Here is a 23343-nt window from a genome sequence, read left to right on the forward strand (position 1 = left end):
CGCTGAGCTACTTCGCCATCCTCTGAATAAACAGTTTAAAAGTTTGCCTTTATAAACTTTACTTTGGTAAAGTTTCCAGCCTCTAGTGTTCCCTGAAGCCACTTCCTTTGGGTAGAGGAAGGGAGAAACGTATGCACTGCAATACCGTGGTAATGAGGAATTCTGCCTCCTCACTTGGAAAATCAGCTTGATAATTCCCACTCCCATATATTGTTGATTAGATCAAATAAAGTGCTTTACACACTGGGGCAGCACTCCCTAAATGTTACCCGATGTTATTACTGAGGTTAGAATAGTGACCCACCCACACCCCTGTGAGAAGAGAAAAAGAGACCAGTTATCACCAAGATGAGTGCACGCTTTGGAGGGTTTTTATTTCCCTCTCTGTCATCTTTCACTCACTGAATAAACACTGTGAATATACATCAAAAGTTAAGCTTATGCAGGCTAAAGTCAGCATTGATTGCTTCGATTAACCGGGGGCCATTTGGGAACAGAGCAGTCACTATGGTTCATGGTCCCTGACCCACTGAGCCTCACCCCTGTTACAACTTGATATTTAGCAAATGCATTTTTGCTAGCTTGTAAAATATTAAGCTTTTTGACACAGCTGTATCATTGTGTGAATTGTCAGGGAATACAAAACTGCCCATTTGGTAACTTATTGGGAAGCTCTTGGCATTTTACTCATACAATCTGAGCAGATTCTTTTTTGTTTTACCTTTTGAGATACACTTAATTTTTTTTTTCAGATTTACATGTATTTCAGTCATATGAGTTCTTCCATTTGTCTCTGTCCTAGCAATAACTCATCAGAGAGGCCCCCTTGTCCTCTTTTGTTCCCTTCCTCTCTCCAACTTCACATCAGCACCAAGAAAAGCATTGCACTGTTGCAGCAGTTAAAAGACAGTGTCTGAGACCCACAATATTTCCTACTTTCTAGGATATTGAAGATTCTTAACTAACTCATGATATCCTTCAACGACAGGCATTTTGTTTGTGGAAAAGAAAGAAATATCATTGGAGAGTGGGAAGACTTAGACAGTATAGGAAGAAGACTAATGCTTTGAAAAAGTAGCTGAAAAGAAGGGGGCTACTGTCCTACTGAATTATCCAATTCACCTCTTGATAGAAACCAGGATAGGAGAACAATTATTGGCTAAGGACTGTTCACCAACACAGAAACATTTGGGATTCTATTGAATAACTTAGAACCCGTAGTCTTTTAAATTTTGTTCAACAGTCTTGTTTAGTCCTTGCTCTATTGGGTAGTTGTAGACACCCAAAGAGAATGAAGGACAAGTTCTACCTTTAGGAGCTGACACTGAAGAGGGCAGGAGAGCAGGGGACTGGAAAGTGAGCTGTGTAGTGTGTGTGTGTGTGTGTGTGTGTGTGTGTAGGAGGCAGGGTTTGTTCCTCTGCTTCTTGTATCCAGCCATGAAGTCTCAACACCACTCATCTTAAAAGACTGAACTCCAAGTGCACTGAGCTGTCAAAACATTGTTCTGTGTCATAGCTAAATTCTTCCTCACAGAGAAAATAAATCTGTATTCTTAAACAGAATTGGGGACCAGGAGATAGTTCACCCACTTGAGTATGTACTTTTATCATGAGCAAAACCCCAAGTTTTAGCACTGAGAACCAAATAGGACACCATGCTGTGGTGGTGTCTCTCCTCTCCCTGTTGCTGTCTTAGATTTTAAAAGGAAAATCTGTTAAATGCCCCCCTCCCAAATTTAGGGCCAGCAAAATAGCTCACTTGGATACTGTACTGCTTTGCCATGTGTGTGACCCAGGTTTGAGCCTGGCCTCCAAATTGAAGGCAGCTAAAATGCTGTGGTCTCTTTCATACTCTGTCTTAAAAACAAAACAAAACAGTATAGGGCTCCTAAGATTTAATCTTGAAGAATTTCAGAAGTCCAAAAAGGGCAAATTAATGAAATTAATTGAAGGCTAATAAAATAGATTGTGTTACACAACACATACACATACTTTAATTAAACTGTATTAAATGTCATGAGGTAGGCCAAGAGATAGCTTACCTGGTGTGTGCGTCCTTTATAAAGCCTCTGATTTAAATCATGGCACCACATGGGAGCACCATCGATTATCACTGGTATCTCTCTTTTCTCTGTCTCTCCTCCCTCTTTCTCTGAAAAAGAATGAAAAAAAATCAGGAAGCAGTGAAAGAGCACACCTAAGGAACCCCAGAGTCATCATCATCACACACAAAATCATGGGGAAAATACTCTTGAAGTAGTTTTAGGAGATTAAAAAAAAAAATCCGGAGTCAGGCAGTAGTGCAGGGGGTTAAGCGCAGGTGGTGCAAAGCACAAGGACCAGGCGTAAGGATCCCGGTTCTAGCCCCGGACTCCCCACCTACAATATAGTCGCTTCACTATCGGTGAAGCAGGTCTGCAGATGTCTATCTTTCTCTTCTTTGCCTTCCCCTCCTCTCTCTACTTCTCTCTGTCCTATCCAACAACGACGACATCAATAGTAACTACAACAATAAAACAACAAGGGTAACAAAAAGGGAATAAATTTAAAAAAATCATTGCTTCTTTCTTTGTTTATTTTTACCACCTGGATAATTTCTGGGGCTCAGTGCCTACAGAACAAATGCACCACTCCTGGTGGCTATCTGCTCCCCACAATTTTTTTTTCTTTCTTTTATTTGATAGAACAGAGAGAAATTGACTGGGGAGGGAGAAATAGAAGGAAAAAGAGATACCTGCAGCACTGCTTCACTGCTGGTGAAAAACCCCTGCAGATGGGGTCTAGGGGCTTGAACCCAGGTTCTTGAGCATGGTAATGTGTGTGCCATCCCTGGCCCTAAAAATTATTAATTGCTTAAACCCCTGCACTGTCATTCATTGGATGTTAGAAAACAGTGAATAATTCACTTTCTCTAAGAGTGACTGTTTGGACTTGTTAATTTTTTTTTTTTTTTTTGGCTATTAAAAAACAGTCCTGGGAGGGGGTAGATAGCATAATGGTTATGCAAAGAGACTCAAGCCTGAGGCTCCAAAGTCTCAGGTTCAATCCCCCACACCAGCATAAACCAGAGATGAGCAGTGCTCTGGTTAAAAAAAAAAAAAAAAAAGTGTAAGGAGATGGGATGGGGCACAACTAGTTGAGCACACCTGTTACCATGTGCGAAGACCCAGGTTTGAGCCCTCACTACCCACCTGCAGGGGGAAAGCTTTATGAGCAATGAAGCAGGTCTCCAGGTGTCTCTCTTAGTCTCTTCCTCTCTATCTCCCTACCCCTCTCAATTTCTGTCTGACCTGTATATTTAAAGAAGAAGAAGGAGGGGGAGGAGGAAGAGGAGGAAGAGATGAAGAAGAAGGAGAAAGAGAAGAAACTAAGGAAGAAAAATGGCTGCCATGAGCTGTGGATTTGCAGTGCTGGCACTGAGCCCAAGCAATAACCCTGGTGGCCATGTGTGTATTTTTTTTTTTTTTTTAAGCTTACGTGGGACTGGTTGGAGAAAGTATCCAGAAAAAAAAATACTATTTTTATGCAAAAATTAGAGAGAAATGGAATGAATTGATGAACTGGCATTTGCTGCCTTTCTATGCTTAATTTTTTTTAAATTAATGAGCGAGAGGGAGAACCAGAGCAACACTTTGGCAGATGCAGTGCTAGGGGTTGAACTCAGGACCATCCCTGCAAATCATAGTGCTTTTGCCAGTACTTTTTTACTAAAGTATTTTTAAGAGTTTTTGTTTTATTTTAATGAGAGATCTGTATATATATAGAGAAAAAGTACACAGAGAGAAAGACTAGAGCACTGCTCAGCCCTGGCTTATGGTGGTACAGGGAATTGAATCTGGGACTTTGGAGTCTCAGGCATGAAAGTTTTTTTTTTTTTTTTTTGCATAACCATTATGCTATCTCCCCTACCCAATATCTATTATTTATTGAAACCAGTGTGTGTATTAAATTCTTCTCACAGAAAGAGTCTCACCTTTATACAACATTTAGACTGAACTGCTAAGTGGCAGGACTTGAATTGGAGCCCATTAACCTGAAGTCTACACTTTATCTAGTCTGCCAGTTATGCCCAAGGTGTTAGATATTTTCTTTAAAAATATTTTTATTTGTTATGAATAGTTTGTTACAAGATTATAAGATTGCAATGTATAATTCTATACCATACACCTCTCTAGTGTTCTGTTTCTCTACCCTCCCATCTCCCAGAAATTTTCTAGAACCAAATTTTTTTCAATTTTTTTTGATAGAGAAATGGAGACTTTCAATTTCTTTTTGGAAAGCTCAATTTCTTTTTCTTTCTTGTCTGATCTTATATTTTTTAATTGATTTAATAATGATTAGCAAGACCATAGGATAAGAGGAGTACAATTCCACACATTTCCCATCACCAGAGTTTCGCATCCCATCCCCTTCATTGGAAGGTTCCCTATTTATTCCTCTGAGAGCATGGGTCCAGGATCATTATGGGGTGCAGAAGGTGGGAGGTCTGGCTTCTGTAATTGCTTCTCCACTGGACATGGGTGTTGGCAGGTCTATCCATACCCCCAGCCTGTTTCTTTCCCTAGTGGGTCTGGGCTTTAGAGAGCTGCTGTTCCAGGACACATTGGTGAGGTCATCTGCCCAGGGAAATCAGGTTGGCATCATGGTAGTATTTGTAGCTTGGTGGCTGGAAAGCATTAAGATACAAAATAGAACAAATTGTTTGTTTAATAATCAGGAACCTATAGGTAAGAATATAGCAGATGAGACTTGGGGTCTTCATGTTGAGAGAATCTAGGAAGTCTATTTTAAGTATATTTCTGAGGGGCCCATGACTTTACTAATTTTTGCCTCAGCCCAACAGCCAACATGCAGGTGGGCTAAAGGTGCTGTCTGGGGAGATGGTGCCAGAGTTGGAAATAGGACTAGAAAGCTGGATCAGGGCAGAGAGTAGCTCCTAAATATGGAAAAAATATATAAGTACTGTTAACTAGAGGCCCACTGATCTGATCTGGGCCCATATCCAGCTCAGGAACCTATGTAACCTTTGCATCCCTGTCAGTCTGAGCTTGCATTTCATGGTTACAACTAGGAACATTCTAGACTGCACCTAGTTCAGGACCAGTCTTCCTTAAGTGGCAGAGTATGTTGACCCGATCTCCCATTGTTTCACCTTGAGAGCAAGATCCTGTAGAGGGCCACAAAAGGGTCCACAATGCTGTTGCTAATGGAGATGACCAGCGATGGAGAGAGGAATCTGCTAGAGGTCTAGGCTCATCATATCTATGTGAGAATCCCAGGCTTCCCTGACTAAGGCCCCAGATGATAGGGTGGCCTGGTAGTGACCAATACACCCATCATTAAAGTGTGCCAGTCTCTTGCCCTTATCCAACTTTTGTAGTCCTTTGTTTATCTGACAAGGTTAGCCTTGGAATAATTGAGGGAAATGAAATAGGAAGTAGATGAGGAAGGTATCTAGGTTTAAGTAGAAACTGTTTGATTAAGTACTTCATGGTGTCTTTTTTGGGTCTTTCTACATGCTTGCTGCATTTATTGAGTCACTACAAACCATTGTGTACTTTATATATTTTTCCCCAACTTATGGATACATGTGCACATGTGCCCTATCCCATGAGCCCTGGTCTATGTACATCTAGGTTCTGTGGCTTTGTTAGGAAGTGTGCTACCCGAAATGAGATTAAGGAATCCTATGAGCTAGGAAAGATCTCACCAGAGTAATGGAGCTAAAGGGTTGACATCCCAGGCCTGGTGTCTCTAGATACAGTACAAAGTGAGACATATTGAGGTGGTACTGGTTGTATTGAGTTGGTTGAGATCAGCAGATGCAGTATCAAATGGTATGGATTGAGAGAGGAAAGCACAATTTCTAAAGTATGTAAGTGACACAACCAATATTAGAAAAAGAAACAACTTGTAGTTCATATTAAGATAGTCAGTTAAGGTCTTTATAAGATTAAGATGTGATGTATACTTTTTAGCTACAATTGAGTGTTTAAACTGTGACTGGATATATCAGAACCCACAGTAAGCAGTAGGTGGCGCTCATTCACCATTATACACGCCCAGTAGTGCTCTGAGTGCTTATGAAGTTTATCAGTTGCTTACTATCAATAGTTGTGATCATTCTTTTTTTTTTTTTTAAATTATCTTTATTTATTGGATAGAGACAGCCAGAAATTGAGAGGGGAGGGAGTGATAGGGAGAGAGACAGAGCGACACCACTTGCAAAGCTTTCCCCCTGCAGGTGGGGACTAGGGGCTCGAACCCTGGTCCTTGAGTACTGTAATATGTCTGCTCAACCAGGTGCACCACCACCCGGGCCCAGTTGTGATCATTCTGAAGTGGGCACTGAATGCCATTCTTCTAGAAAGTACAGAAGATGCAGCATCGCAGATTATCCTTCATAAATTCAAATTAATTTATTGATTCAACAAATAGTTAATTATATGTCATGCATAAACCTTGTCTCTGGGGATTGCAGCCATAAACACAAGACAAAATTCTTGGCCCTGCACTGATACTATGGTGTCTCTCCTTTTCTTTCTGTCTCTCTGAATCAAAATTCAGCCTAGGAACAGTGAAACCACACATGTGTGAGGTTCCTGCTAGTCAAACAGCATGAAAAATAATCCTCAAGGGCAACAAAAAGGAATAAATAAATATTAAAAAAAAATCTTTACAGGGAGTTGGGCTACGCGTAGGGCAGCGGTTAAGCGCAGGTGGTGTAAAGCACAAGGACAGGCGTAAGGATCCCGGTTCAAGCCCCCGGCTCCCCACCTGCAGGGGAGTTGCTTCACAAGTGGTGAAACAGGTCTGCAGGCGTCTGTCTTTCTCTCCCCCCTCTGCTCCCCCTCCTCTCCATTTCTCTCTGTCCTATCCAACAACTATGACATCAATAACAACAATGATAACTACAACAATGAAAACAACAAGGGCAACAAAAAGGGAAAATGAATAAGTAAATATTAAAAAATTAAAATATATATTTACAAAAGGATTCTGCCCTCCAAAGACTTTCATCCCATCAAAGGATACATAATAAACTATCAAATGTACATGATACTTGAAGATATTAGATGCCATAGAGAAATATGTGTAGAGCTGGTAGAGGTGATAAGTACAATATAAGAGAATGTAGTAAGGTTGGTTTCATTGATGGTTGAGCAAAGGCCTGAGAGTAGAAAACGATCAGTCATCTGAAAGTATCCCAGCAAGTAGGACTGCTGCTAGAGAGACTGGTGGGAGGGTGCCATGTTTGCACGGCTACGGCAGAATAAACAGGAGTGACTGTGGGACAAGAGATGGAAATCAGGCCTGCCTGCCTGCCTGCCTTCCTTCCTTCCTTCCTTCCATTCTTTCTTCCCTTTCTTTCTTCCTTCCTTCCTTCCTTCCTTTCTTTTTCTTTCTTTTCTTTATTTCTTTCTTCCTTCCTTCCTTTCTTTTTCTTTCTTTCTCTCTTCCATCCTTTCTCTGTTTTACTCCTTCTTTCTTTCTCTCTCCCTCCCTCCCTTTCTTCCTTTCTTTCTTTCCACCTTCCTTACTCCCTCCCTTCCTTCCTCTCTTTCTTTCTTTCTTTCTTTCTTTCTCTCTCTCCTATCCGTTCTCTGTTTTACTTTCTTTCTTTCTACTTCCCTCCCTTCCTTTTCTTTCTTTCCACCTTCCTTCCTTCCTTCCTCTCTTTCTTTCTTTCTTTCTTATTGCCAACAGGGGTATTGCTGGAGCTTGGTCAGGAGTCAGTTATTAAGCTAAGAAGCCTATTGATAGTTTAAAAGCCCTCAGGCTCCCATAGCCTACAGGGAAGAAAAAAAAACAAAGAGGCTTCTAAACCACTGAGCTCCAACTCAGGGATTGAAACAACTGTTAACTTCCACCACTGTGAACCCTTTAATTAACTTACGTAGACGTCAATCCAGGCAATAGTGATCAATAATTTGAAAAGTACTGATAAAGGGAACTCATAACATAATATATAAAAGGGTTAAAACAACAAGAAAAAATATTGGAGAATCGAACCAGGACAAGAGTCCAGCTAAAAGTCCTCCAGAGGGTGAAGCACAAAATAACGAGTTCAACATCCAAACATTAGCTAAGGAAATAACAGGAGTGAGTAAAGAATTTGAAAAAATTGTAATCAGAAATGCAGGAACAACAAATGAGAATATGGAAGAAAATACTAATTATCTCATGGTTATTAGAGAGCTGAAAGCAGAAATCGCTGAGCTAAGAATGCAACTAGTTGAAAAAGCTAAAACAGTATCAGAGCAGGGCAACAAAATAGATGAACTCCAGAAAACAGTAGAGGGCAGAGAGAATATAATCTATGAGGCTGAAGACAGAATTAGCAAGATTAAGGATGAATTAGAGACAACTAAAAAAGAAGTTAGAGATCTCAAAAAGAGACTAAGAGATGCTGAAAACAACAACAGAGTCCTATGGGATGACTTCAGAAGAAACAATATACGCATTATTGGCTTACCAGAGGAAGAGAGAGAGGAAGAAAGCATTTTCCAGGCCATAATAGCTGAAAACTTCTTTAGTCTAGACAACATCAAAGACATAAAGATTCAAGAAGCCCAGAGGGTCCCAAACAGAATTAACCCAGACCTAAAGACACCAAGACATATTGTACTTAGAATGGAAAGGAATAAGGATAAAGAAAGGATCCTGAAGGTTGCAAGAGAAAAACAGAGTCACCTACAAAGGAAAACCCATAAGATTAGCAGCAGACTTCTCCATACAAACACTGCAGGCCAGAAGAGAATGACAAGATATCTATCGAGTGCTCAATGAGAAAGGCTTTCAGCCAAGAATACTATATCCTGCTAGACTGTCATTCAGACTAGATGGAGGCATCAAAACCTCAGACAAGCAACAGTTGAAGGAATCAACCATCAGCAAGCCTGCCCTGAAAGAAGTTCTGAAAGGTCTCCTATAAACAACCAGACCACCACAAATAGGACATATATCAAAACACTCTAAAACTCTACAAGAATGGCGTTAAAAGGATCAGAAACTACAACCCAACAATATGCTGTCTACAGGAAACCCACCTAACTCAACAAGACAAACACAGACTTAAAGTGAAAGGATGGAAAACTATCATACAAGCCAATGACCCACAAAAAAGGGCAGGAACAGCTATTCTCATATCTGACATGATAGACTTTAAAATAGATAAGATTAAAAACGATAGGAATGGACACTACTTAATACTCAGGATCAGTCAATCAAGAAGACTTAATTATTAACATCTATGCACCCACTGAGAAGCCATCTAAATACATCAAACTTCTACTGAAAGAGCTACAGCAATATATTAACAGTAACACAATCATAGTAGGGGACTTCAACACCCCACTTTCTCAACTTGACAGATCATCCAGGCAGAAAATCAATAAAGACATAAGGGAGCTAAATGAAGAGATAGATAAACTAGAACTATAGGACATTTTCAGAGTCATTCATCCCAAGAAACTGGAATACACATTTTACTCAAATCCACATGGGTCATTCTCAAGGATAGACCATATGTTAGGCCACAAAGACAGCATCAGCCAATTCAAGAGCATTGAAATCATCCGAAGCATCTTCTCAGACCACAGTGGAATTAAACTAACACTTAACAATCAACAAAAGATTAGTAACAGTCTCAAAATGTGGAAGCTCAACAGTACACTTTTTAACAACTTCTGGGTCAAAGAGGAAATCAAGGAAGAAATCAAAATGTTTTGAGAGTTCAATGAAAATGAAGACACAAGCTATCAAAATATTTGGGACACAGCTAAAGCAGTCCTAAGAGGGAAGTTCATAGCTATACAAGCACACATTAGGAAACAAGAAAAAGCACAAATAAACAGCCTGATTGCACATCTTAAAGACATAGAAGAAGAAGAACAAAGGAACCCTAAAGCAACCAGAAGGACAGAAATCACTAAAGTTAGGGCAGAAATAAATAACATTGAGAATAAGAAAACCATACAAAAGATCAATGAAAGTAAATGTTGGTTCTTTGAAAGAGTAAACAAAATCGACAAACCTTTAGCCAGACTCACAAAACAAAAAAGGGAGAAGACCCAAATAAATTGGTTAGTAAAGAAAGAGGAGATATCACAACAGACACCGCAGAAATTCAACATATCATGCGAGGCTTCTATGAACAACTATATGCCACCAAGCTAGTGAACCTGGAAGAAATGGACAATTTCCTAGATACCTACCAACTTCCAAAACTAGGAGGAAGTGGATAACATGAACAGGCCCATCACAGCTAATGGAATTGAAACAGTTATCAAAAATCTCCCCAAAAATAAAAGTCCTGGACCAGATGGTTTTACAAATGAATTCTACAAAACCTTCAAAGAAGAACTAATACCTCTACTTTTACAAGTCTTCCAGAAGATTGAAGACACTAGAATACTCCCTGCAAGCTTCAATGAAGCCAACATCCCCCTGATACCAAAAGCAGACAAGGACACAACCAAAAAAGAAAACTACAGACGAATATCTCTGATGAACATAGATGCGAAAATATTGAACAAAATTCTAGCCAACTGGATACAGCAGTATATTAAAAAGATTGTTCATCATGACCAAGTGGGGTTTATCCCAGGCATGCAAGGTTGGTTTAATATACGAAAATCAATCTGTGTGATCCACCATATCAACAAAAGCAAGACCAAAAACCACATGGTCATATCAATAGATGCAGAGAAAGCCTTTGACAAAATCCAGCATCCCTTTATGAGCAAAACACTACAAAAAATGGGAATAGATGGAAAATTCCTGCAGACAGTGGAGTTTATATATAGCAAACCTAAAGCCAACAGCATACTCAATGGTGAAAAACTGGAAGCATTTCCACTCAGATCAGATACTAGACAGGGATGCCCACTATCACCATTACTATTCAACATAGTGTTGGAAGTTCTTGCCATAGCAATCAGGCAGGAGCAAGGAGTTAAAGGGATATAGATTGGAAGAGAAGTCAAACTCTCCTTATTTGCAGATGACATGATAGTATACATGGAAAAACCTAAGGAATCCAGCAAGAAGCTTTTGGAAATTATCAGGCAATACAGTAAGGTGTCAGGCTATAAAATTAACATTCAAAAGTCAGTGGCATTCCTCTATGCAAACACTAAGTTAGAAGAAATTGAAATCCAGAAATCAATTCCTTTTACTATAGCAACAAAAACAATAAAATATCTAGGAGTAAACCTAACCAAAGAAGTGAAAGACTTGTATACTGAAAATTATGAGTCACTACTCAAGGAAATTGAAAAAGACACAAAGAAGTGGAAAGATATTCCATGTTCATGGGTTGGAAGAATTAACATCATCAAAATGAATATATTACCCAGAGCATCTACAAATTTAATGATATCCCCATCAAGATCCCAAGCACATTTTTTAGGAGAATAGAAAAAATGCTACAAATGTTTGTCTGGAACCAGAAAAGACCTAGAATTGCCAAAATAATCTTGAGAAAAAAGAACAGAACTGGAGGCATCACACTCCCAGATCTCAAACTGTATTAGAGTGCCATTATCATCAAAACTGCTTGGTACTGGAACATGAACAGACACACTGACCAGTGGAATAGAATTGAGAGCCCAGAAGTGAGCCCCCACACCTATGGACATCTAATCTTTGACAAAGGGGCCCAAACTATTACATTGGGAAAGCAGAGTCTCTTCAACAAATGGTGTTGGAAACAATGGGTTGAAACATGCAGAAGAATGAAACTGAATCACTGTATTTCACCAAATACAAAAGTAAATTCCAAGTGGATCAAGGACTTGGATGTTAGACCACAAACTATCAAATACTTAGAGGAAAATATTGGCAGAACTCTTTTCCGCATAAATTTTAAAGACATTTTCAATGAAACAAATCCAATTACAAAGAAGACTAAGGCAAGTATAAACCTATGGGACTACATCAAATTAAAAAGCTTCTTCACAGCAAAACATACCACTACCCAAACCAAGAGGTCCCTCACAGAATGGGAGAAGATTTTTACATGCCATACATCAGATAAGAGTTTAATAACCAACATATATAAAGAGCTTGCCAGACTCAACAACAAGACAACAAATAACCCCATCCAAAAATGGGGGGAGGACTTGGACAGAATATTCACCACAGAAGAGATCCAAAAGGCTGAGAGACACATGAAAAAATGCTCCAAGTCTCTGATTGTCAGAGAAATGCAAATCAAGACAACAATGAGCTATCACTTCACTCCTGTGGGAATGTCATACATCATAAAAGGTAACAGCAGCAAATGCTGGAGAGGGTGTGGGATCAAAGGAACCCTCCTGCACTGCTGGTGGGAATGCCAATTGTTCCAACCTCTGTGGAGAACAGTCTGGAGAACTCTCAGAAGGCTAGAAATGGACCTACCCTATGACCCTGCAATTCCTCTCCTGGGGATATATCCTAAGGAACCCAACACATCCATCCAAAAAGATCTGTGTACACATATGTTCTTGGCAGCACAATTTTTAATAGCCTAAACCTGGAAGCAACCCAGGTGTCCAACAACAGATGAGTGGCTGAGCAAGTTGTGGTCTATATACACAATGGAATACTACTCAGCTGTAAAAAATGGTGACTTCGCTGTTTTCAGCCGATCTTGGATGGACCTTGAAAAATTCATGTTATGTGAAATAATTCAGAAACAGAAGGATGAATATGGGATGATCTCACTCTCAGGCCAAAGTTGAAAAACAAGATCAGAAAAGAAAACACAAGTAGAACCTGAAATGTAATTGGCGTATTTCACCAAAGTAAAAGACTCTGGGGTGGGTGGGTGGGAAGAATACAGGTCCATGAAGGATGATAAATGACATAGTGGGAGTTGTATTGTTAAATGGGAAACTGGGGAATGTTATGCATGTACAAACTATTGTATTCACTGTTGAATGTAAAACATTAATCCTCCAATAAAGAAATAAATTTTAAAAAAATCAAGGAGAAATGACTAGCTGGAAAAGAAGAGAAAGTAAAAGCCAGCATCTTAAGGTACTACCTTAATAAACCAGTATAAAGGGGAATATAAGAACAAACTAAACCTGTAAAAAGCAGAAGGATGGAAATAGAGATTAGGTTGGAAGCCTATAAAAGAGACAACTGGGAAATAGTAGAAAACTCATTGAAACTCAAAATTGTTTCTTTAAAATCATTGACATGGAAACAGCTTTAGTCTAAGGCCCTATTTTTAATTTATTTTTAAATGCTCAGAACTAGGAAATTCATTTTGGAATTTCAGAAAAAATAGTGTATTTTCTATTTTCTAGAATCTAATAATTTGATTCAAGAGAGAATGTATTTCATACAAACCTGCCAGATTCTACTTGGCAACATAGATATGGCCATGGAGAAACAATGGTTTTTGTGAAGTTTCTACTAGTACACGTCATTAAAAACCTTGTCCAACCACATGAGTTACTAATTCCCCATCATTCTTGTTCCTTTGATCTCTCAAAAATTCAGTGACAGTCACATTCTAAATACAGAATTTTATCTATTGGCTAGTGTTGTGCTTGTGTTTTCTTTATGATACCTGACACTAAGCATTTTTTAGAGAAGTTCTCCATAGTAAACTGTGGTGTAGTGTTTTTTTTTCCTCTCTCTCCTTTTCTTTCTTTTTTTTCTCCTCATGGTAACATGTGAGCTTAAGTTGACAGTGGTAATCTGAAGATCTGAGAGGAGGTATTTCCAGGAATATGTAGACCTCATGCTGAAAAATGTTTGAAAAAAGTCTTCTTCTCTGAACCTGAATGTGTGCCTTTGAGAATACTCCCTTATTTGGTTGTCTCTGGATATACACTAATACTATGGATATGCCTTTTTTTTTTTTTTTAACCAGAGCGCTGCCCAGCTCTGGCTTATGGTGGTGCGGGGAATTGAATCCGGTACTTAGGAACCTCAAGCATGAGAGTCTCTTTGCAAAACCATTATGCTATCTACCATCATACTAGAAATGCCTCTTTTCTACCATTTTTCATTTGTTCATAAAGTTCATCCAGAATTAATGTGAAGGTGTGTTCCTTAGCATCACAGTTGAGCAAACCCAGGAGCTCATGTTCTGTTTATTGTAGTTTTTACGTTTCTCTATTAATGGCAAGGAATAATGTACTCAGCTTCTAAGAGATTGTCTCTAATGATTTAAAAGATATAAATCAGGAGTCGGGCTTGAGGGTTGAAGCTCACATGGCGCGAAGCACAAGGACCAGCATAAGGATCCTGGTTCGAGCCCCTGCCTCCCCACCTGTAGGGGAGTCACTTCACAGGTGGTGAAGCAGGTCTGCAGGTGTCTATCTTTCTCTCCCCCTCTGTCTTCCCCTCCTCTCTCCATTTGTCTCTGTCCTTACTAACAGTGTCGACATCAATAACAACAATAATAACTACAACAATAAAAAAATCAAGGGCAACAAAAGGGAAAATAAATATTTAAAAAATTAAAAAATAATTAAAAGAAATAAATATTGGAAATATATGAAGTCTAAAGATTTATTTATTTATTTAATTTTTTTTTTATACTTATCTATTCCCTTTTGTTGCCCTTGTTGTTTTATTGTTGTAGTTATTGCTGGTGGAAGCAGGTGGAAGAGAGCCGGGGGCTTGAACCGGGATCCTTACACCGGTCCTTGTGCTTTGCGCCACATGTGCTTAACCTGCTGTGCTACCGCCTGACTCCCTAAAAAGATTTATTTTATATAGCTAGAGAATGGAGAGAAAAACCAGGGCTTTATTCTGTGGTATTGGGGATCAAACCAAGAGCCTCAGATGTTCAAGTACTGTACTCTACCAGAAGAGTTATTTCCAGCCACTAATTGGTAAATTTTTTTTTGTAAGACAAAAGTGATAACAATGATTTTGCTTGGTTCTTAAAGAATTTAAATGAAACAGGATGGTTAGTTAAACTTAACCTTCCAACCTTTCCCTCCTCGTGTAATAGGCTCCTTGGACTTTCCTAGTAAGAAATGTTAAGCTAGATTTAGCAAGTGAAATTCTCCATATGAGGAAACTTTTTACTCCAACTTACCTTGTTTGCCTTTCCTGACAGACTTATAAGGGGACATTATTGCCCCTGAGAACAATCTAGACAGACTCAAAACTGGTTCTGGCCCACACCAAAGGAAGACTAATACTGGCCACAATTTAATGTGAGAGAGAATCACATCTTTGAGAGAAGTCCTGGGGATAGTCTCTTTGGTAAAAACTGTGTACAAAATAAGTTCTCATTAAGCTAGATTTTATGTCTAGCCACAGTTGCAGAAAAATTATCAGCCTTTTGGTTGTTGTCTTTTCATTTCTGTTGCAATTACCACTATGGTGTTTATGGAAAGCAAGAAGAATTATTAAGTTGATTTGCATCCTGTGTCCAAAGGTAAGTCTCTAATGATCCATTTATTTTCAGAACATTGAAGGTATAGTACAAGCCTGTTCTTGGGAAACCACATTTCCTATCCTCACTGGAAACAACTAGGTGAAGTGCCATTTATCACACTGGATTTCTTTTCTTTTTTTCTTTTTCTTTTTTTAAATTTTATTTATTTAAGAAAGGATAAATTAACAAAACCATAGTTTAGGAGGGGTACAACTCCACACAATTCCCACCACCCAATCTCCATATCCCACCCCCTCCCCTGATAGCTTTCCCACTCTCTATCCCTCTGGGAGCATGGACCCAGGGTCATTGTGGGTTGTAGAAGGTGGAAGGTCTGGCTTCTGTAATTGCTTCCCCGCTGAACATGGGCGTTGACTGGTCGGTCCATACTCCCAGTCTGCCTCTCTCTTTCCCTACTAGGGTGGGTCTCTGGGGAAGTGGAGCTCCAGGACACATTGGTGGGATCTTCAGTCCAGGGAAGCCTGGCCGGCATCCTGATGACATCTGGAACCTGGTGACTGAAAAGAGAGTTAACATACGAAGCCAAACAAATTTTTGAGCAATCATGGACCCAAAGCTTGGAATAGTGGAGAGGAAGTGTTAGGGGGGTACTCACTGCAAACTCTAGTGTACTTCTACTTTCAGGTATATATTTTGCAGTAGTTTATGGATACGTGTGAACATAAGCTCTCACAGAAACTGGTGTATATCTAGGTTTTGGGACTTTGTTAGAAAGTGAACCACCTGGGATGGAATTAGAGTATATTATGAAAGGAAAGGTCTCACCCGAGTAATGAAGCTGAAGGGTTGTCATTCCACACGTGAAGTCTCTGGACACAGTCTGAAGTGAAGCATGTTGAGGTGGCAATCGTTGTGTTGATTAGGTTGTGATCGGCAGATGCAATATTATTTGATATGGATTGGGAGAGGCATACGGGAAAGTGGACCCTATCCAAGGGTTCCAGGACTGGGGGAAGTAGAGGCTCTATAGTGGAGATGTGAGGTTCCTGCTGTCTTAGGGTTCAAAAAGACAATCGATAGTTAATGTTATCATCACATTATTTGGTAATTGGGTTAACTTTGAAAAGTCCTTTTGTTAGGGTTTGCTGTATAGTACCGAGTATCTTGTATATAGCTGTGCTATTGGTTGCTTCTGATCTACTTGGTCTAGGCTTCTGAGAGAATCCGCATATCAAATACACAGCATATATATTAAAAAGATTCAGTCTGTGTTTTAAAAAACTTCGAGACATACACTTAATTTTCCCCCTCCCATATTAATTAACTAGTGATTTATATGACTACATTTTATTAGAAGTGTACATAAACACCATTCCCACCACCAAAAGACTGTGACCCATCCCTCCCACCCACTCCCACCCCCCACTGTCCTAGGAAGCTGCATGTCTACCCCTCACCACAGGGTTTTTACTTTGGTGCCCTACTTACAATTTGGTCAGGTCCTGCTTTTAGTTTCCCTTTCAGATCTTCTTAGTTAACTTCTGTTGATGAGTGGGATCATCCCATACTCATCTTTATATTTCTGACTTAGCTCACTTAACATAATTCCTTCTAGCTCTGTCCAAGATGGGTCAGAGAAGGTGGGTTCATTGTTCTTGATAGCTGCATAGTATTCCATTGTGTATATATACCACAGCTTTCTCAGCCACTCATCTGTTGTTGGGCACCTGGGTTGCTTCCAGGTTTTAGCTATTATGAATTGTGCTGCTATGAACATAGGAGTACACACCTCTTTTTGGTTGGGTGTTATGTAGTCCTTGGGGTATAACCCCAGGAGAGGAATTACTGGATGTTATGGAAGGTCCATGTCTAGCCTTGTGAGAGTTTTCCAGACTGCTCTCCACAGAGGCTGTACCAATTTACATTCCCACCAGCAATGTAAAAGGGTTCCTCTGTCCCCACATCCTCTCCAGCATTTGTTGCTGCTGTCCTTTTTGATGTATGCCATTCTTATAGGAGTGAGGTGGTATCTTAGTGTTGTCTTAATTTGCATTTCTCTGACAATCAGTGACCTAGATCAGTTTTTCATATGTTTGTTAGCCTTTTGGATCTCCTCTGTAGTGAATGTTTTGTTCATATCCTCTGCCCATTTTTGGATGGGGTCATTTTCTTTTTTGGTGCTAAGTTTGCTGAGCTCTTTATATATTTTGGTGATTAGTTTCTTGTCTGATGTATGGCATGTGAAGATCTTCTCCCATTCTGTGAGGGGTCTCTTTGTTTAATAGTTTCTTTGGATGTGCAGAAGCTTTCAATTTTATGTAGTCCCATTGGTTTGTTTCTGCTTTAGTCTTCCTTGCAATTGGGTTTGTTTCATCAAAGATGTCCTTGAGGTATAGGTGGGAAACTGTTTTACCAATGTTTTCCTCTAAGTATTTGATTGTTTCAGGTCTGACATCCAGGTCTTTGATCCATTTGGAGTTGATTTTTGTTTCTGGTGAGATAAAGTGGTTCAATTTCATTCTTTTGCATGTTACAACCCAGTTTTCCCAGCACCATTTATTGAAGAGAGCCTCCTTCTTCCATTTAATCCTTTGGACCCCCTTATCAAAGATTAGATGTCCATAGGTGTGGGGAATCACACTGGATTTCTATCCTACCTTCATTCGAGGCGAATATCAGTATGTAGACTTTGTTAATACAGAGGGAACTTTCAGGATCCGTTGAACTATGAGCTTTATCTCCAGCGTGACTAGAGTCACACAGCAACCAATAATGAAATTAACTTAGACTGAAATCAGTTATAGATACCTAAGTTTTCCAGGATATCTCATAAAGTTAAGAAATTATATCCAGGAGTCGGGCTGTAGCGCAGCGGGTTAAGCGCAGGTGGCCCAAAGCACAAGGACCGGCATAAGGATCCCGGTTTGAACCCCGGCTCCCCACCTGCAGGGGAGTCGCTTCACAGGCGGTGAAGCAGGTCTGCAGGTGTCTATCTTTCTCTCCTCCTCTCTGTCTTCCCCTCCTTTCTCCATTTCTCTCTGTCCTATCTAACAACGACAACAACAATAATAACTACAACAATAAAACAACAAGGGCAACAAAAGGGAATAAATAAATAAAATAAATATTTAAAAAAAAGATAAAAAAAAAAAAGAAATTATATCCATGAGACTGGGGAGACAGCATATTGGTTATGCAAAAAAAAGTCTTTCATGCCTAAGGCTACAAAATCCCAGGTTCGATGCCAGAACCACCATAAGCTGGAACTAGGCCATGCTGTAGCGAAAGAAAAGAAAAAGAAAGAAAAGAAATTACATCCATGTGACAACAAATGTCCTGTAAATTGTTTTTCCCTAATAATCAGAAAAAGAACTTGTGGTCAGTTAAGCCTCCTTGGTAGTGTCTGCATTGCATCCTGTTTTTGTATTGGTTGCTTGAAGAGTCTTGGAGACAGCCCTTCCTACTGAATATTCATTTCATTATTGATCACCTGGTGTTTCTGTTCTTAGATTCCAGATAGGTGTGTGTGGGGTGTCCTTTTGGAAAGCCTTATGGCACAGAGGCCAGGATCCACGTTGGCCAGGCCATCGTGTTCATCTGCACCAAGCTGCAGAACAAGGAGCATGTGATTGAGGCCCTGTACTTTAGCCAAGTTTAAGTTCTCTGGCCACCTTCTGATGAGATGAAAAAGTGGAATTTGACCAGGTTTAATGTGGATGAACTTGGACATAGTGACTGAAAGTGCCTCATCCCAGATGACTGTGGGGTCAAATACATCTCTAACTGGGATGCTCTGGACAAATGGTGGGCTCTGCACTGCTGAGTGTCTCAAAACTGCCTCTTCCTTAATCTCATCCAATAAATCTACACTTTAAAAACAATTTTATTTAGGATAGGTACAGAGAGAAATTGAGATGGAAGGAGAAGAGAGAGAAAGAAGTATCTCTAGCATTGTTTCACCTCTTATGAAGCTTCCCCTCTGCAGGTGGAGACTCGGGGTTTGAATTGAGGTCCTTGCACACTAATGTGTGTGCTCAACCAGGTGAGCCACTGCCTGGATCCCTATATTTTCCTTTTTCTCCTCCTCCTCCTCCTTATTCTTCTTCTCCTTTCTTCCTTCCATCTTTCCTCCTCCTTCTTACTCTTTATTCCTTCCTTTCTTCCATTCTTTCTTCTCATTCTTCTATTTATTGGATAGAAACAGAAATCAAGAGGGGAGGTAGAGATAGAGAGGGGGAGAGAAAGAAAGAGACCTGCAGCATTGCTTCACCTCTTCTGTGGCCCCCCCACACACACATAGGTGGGCACTGGGGAGCTGGAACCCAGATCCTTACTCATTGTAATATCTGAGTTCTATTAAGTACACCACCACCTTGGCTTAGAGTCTATATTTTCATCCAAAAAAGAAAATTCATTTCATTGTGACTCAGGCAGGAAAGCACTTGCATATGAACAGAATGCTTTCTTGTCTACTGTGAAGTCATTTTCTGGAAGTATTAGCATTATGGAGTGTAGTATACATTTTAAATATATATTTTTATTTCTTTATTGGGATATTAATGTTTTATAGTCGACAGTAAATACAATAGTTTGTACATACATAACATTTCTCATTTTTCCACACAACAATACAACCCCCACTAGGTCCTTATTTAAAAAAATTTTATTTATAAAATGGAAACACTGACAAGACCATAGGATAAGAGGGGTACAGTTCTACACAATTCCCACCACCAGAACTCAGTATCCCATCCCATCCCCTCCCGATAGCTTTACCATTCTTTAACCCTCTGAGAGTATGGACCCAGGGTCATTATGGGGTGCAGAAGGTGGAAGGTCTGGCTTCTGTAATTGCTTCTTCGCTGAACATGGGCATTGACAGGTTAATCCATCCTCCCAGTCTGTCTCTCTCTTTCCCTAGTCAGGCAAAGCTCTGGGGAAGCAGGCTATACATTTTTTTTTTTTTTTTTTAATTAGGGGACTGCTCAGCTCTGGCTTGTGATGTTGCTATGGATTGTTCCTGGGATCTTTGGTGCCTCAGGCATGAGGTCTTTTTGCATAATCATACTATCTCCCCAGTCCAGTATACATTTTTTAGTGGATTGTTAGACTAACTAGTCAGACACTGTTGCCTGGTGTTTACTATTATCAGGTTGCTTTTGAATATTTAAGTTCTTTTATATTTCAATAGGTAGTTGCATTGAGAAGATTTAGTTGCTGGTTCTGAAGGCTTTGCAAACAGAGCACATGAAGCTGCAGAGTTCAGTCGCTCTTATAACCTTCTTTCCCTCTAGAATAGGGATGAGGAACATTCCTTGGTAATTGATATAAATATACAAATGGCTCTTAGCAGCAAAAAGGTTCCCCACTTCTGCAGTAGAAGAGAATGATTTAAGAGTTGGAGATCTGGAGTCATCTGCTTATACCCTGTGTCATTGTATGTTTATCTTACCTGAGCCTGCTCCTGGGTTCTGGAATCCTCCATGTCCCAGGCACAGAGCTCCTGGGCTCTCAGTCCTCTACTATTGCACTTGAGACATGCTTCCCAAGGGCTGCTTTCAACCACTGACAGGATCAGGGGACTGATGTCAGCCGGTCCTCTCGAAAGTGAAGGAATCTGGATTTCTATGGATCAGCTTCAGCAACCCCCTCTGACCCCTGACTGAAAACAAAGAAGGGGTGGGGTGGGGGGGTGGGAACTAGTGCCTAAGTTTCCTTCCCTGATGAACACTCAGGTCAGATTTTCCTATGCTCTGCTGACTACTGGATCCTCCTCATTTCCTTCCCTAGGAATTCCCCTTGCTGATTTTTTTTTTTTTTTTTTTTACAGGAGTAAACTTGCACAAGTTAGTGTGATCTTAGTGTCTGTTTCCAGGAAGACCTAGACTCACACATCCTCCTCACTAACTCTATAAAAAGATACTATGGTGTGAAATGACTAAGGAGAGAAAAGATACTTACTATAATTTTAGTGACAGCAATATGCCAATGTGATTGAATTCTTCCAGATAGGGCAAGTAGAACTTCATGTAGTCAAAGCCAGCTTCTCAGAGAGCTTTATTTCTATAAGTCATGATTATCTGATATGTATCAATCACTTGCTTTCAAAAGGACTGAATTCTTAACCACAGTCAGCTCAGGAGCTTGTGTTCTTAAAATGACTAATTTGCTCAGGACAATTGGATGGTTCGTAAGTCATCTCAGGTTTGGAAAGCCATTTAATAAGAAATCAGAAGAAATATTTTTGAGGGTGTGTTGGTAATTGCTATATTGTTGAATGGCAGAATTACCCCGTATGCTGGATAAGTAGTAATATATGTGTTTGCTACAAATTTCTTGTGTTCAATCTGCATGATATATACAAGAGTGCTTGCATTGATATGAGTGAGTGTTCAAATTCTTCTCTCTCTCTTTTTTCAGAATCAGAGTGAGAGATTTGTTTTTATTGCAGAGTGGTTTGACCCAAATGCTTCACTTTTTCGACGTTATGAACTTTTATTTTACCCAGGAGATGGATCTGTGGAAATGGTAAGTGAATCTTTCTTTAAAATTGGCAAGGTATGGGAGTCGGGCTGTAGCGCAGCGGGTTAAGCGCAGGTGGCGCAAAGCACAAGGACCGGCATAAGGATCCCGGTTCAAACCCCGGCTCCCCGCCTGCAGGGGAGTCGCTTCACAGGCAGTGAAGCAGGTCTGCAGGTGTCTATCTTTCTCTCCTCCTCTCTGTCTTCCCCTCCCCTCTCCATTTCTCTCTGTCCTATCCAACAACGACAACAACAATAATAACTACAACAATAGAACAACAAGGGCAATAAAAGGGAATAAATAAAATAAATATTAAAAAAAAACCTTTTAAAAAAATAAAATAAAATAAAATTGGCAAGGTGTTATGCTGTTGTATAACAGTAAATAAATAGCTATCTAGAAAGATTGTCATGCTCAGATTTATATCATTATTGAAAGCTGTTATTTCTACAGAAAGTCAAATTGAAGATTCAGTTAAGCAAGTACCACTGATTTCTTTGAGTGACTTCACTAGTAATCTCTTTCCTTTAGGCTTATTTGGTATTAGAGTTTTGTGCAGACCAAAACAAAAGTTTGGAATGTCTGTGGTATTTAATAGGCACCAATTTTACTGAAATGAATTGACAACAAAATTTTCCCTCCAGGGTTATCACTGAGGCTCAGTGCCTGTGCTATGAATCCATTGCTCCTGGAGGCCATTTTTTCCATCTTGTTGCTGCTGTTGTTATTGTTGTCATCATTGTTACTATTGCTGTTGTTATTATTGCTGTTGTTGTTGGACAGGACAGAGAGAAATCAAGAGAATAGGGGAAGATAGAGAGTGGGAGAGAAAGACAGATACCTGCAGACCTGTTCACTGCTTGCATAGTGACCCATTGTGCAGGTGAGGAGCCGGGACTTGAACCCAGATTCCTACGCTGGTCCTTGCACTCCATGCTATATGCGCTTAACCTGGTATGCCACTGCATGGCCCCCTCTGTTCAGCATTTTTAAAAATCATGAATTTGTAAAAAATTTTTGCATCATTACTAGAGTTGACTAACAGATATAGCATAAAATGTTATAAAATTCTGATTTATATTTGTAGCAAAGAAGGAACACAAAATAACTAGTAAAGCAGAATAAAAACTATTACTAGTTTATATATGATTATTATTGATAACTATCTTACTATATTGTTACTTTTTGTTTCAGCATGATGTAAAGAATCATCGTACCTTTCTAAAACGAACCAAATATGATGATCTTCACTTGGAAGATTTATTTATAGGCAACAAAATTAATGTCTTCTCGAGACAATTGGTGCTGATTGACTATGGAGATCAGTATACAGCTCGCCAACTGGGAAGTAGGAAAGAAAAGTAAGAAGTACAATTTTGTTTTTCATTTTTAGAACATCATGTAGGTGTCATGCTACCAATTTTCCAATTTCTTATTTCTATCTGTGCTTTTACAACAGATTT

The 23343-nt window shown here is 39.6% G+C and overlaps 1 protein-coding gene across 4 annotated transcripts in view; it reads left to right on the forward strand.

The window, feature by feature from the left end:
- Positions 1-23343, forward strand: part of NME7 (NME/NM23 family member 7) — a 157742-nt gene that overhangs the window by 414 nt on the left and 133985 nt on the right. For all 4 annotated transcript variants that reach the window (XM_007531790.3, XM_060197949.1, XM_060197948.1 and 1 more), the window contains exons 2-3: positions 21779-21886; positions 23075-23241. In XM_007531790.3, coding sequence (XP_007531852.2) covers positions 21779-21886; positions 23075-23241 — 275 coding nt within the window. The remainder of the gene's footprint in view (positions 1-21778; positions 21887-23074; positions 23242-23343) is intronic.

Source organism: Erinaceus europaeus, chromosome 9 (genome assembly GCF_950295315.1).
Source record: "Erinaceus europaeus chromosome 9, mEriEur2.1, whole genome shotgun sequence".
Lineage (NCBI taxonomy): Eukaryota > Metazoa > Chordata > Mammalia > Eulipotyphla > Erinaceidae > Erinaceus > Erinaceus europaeus.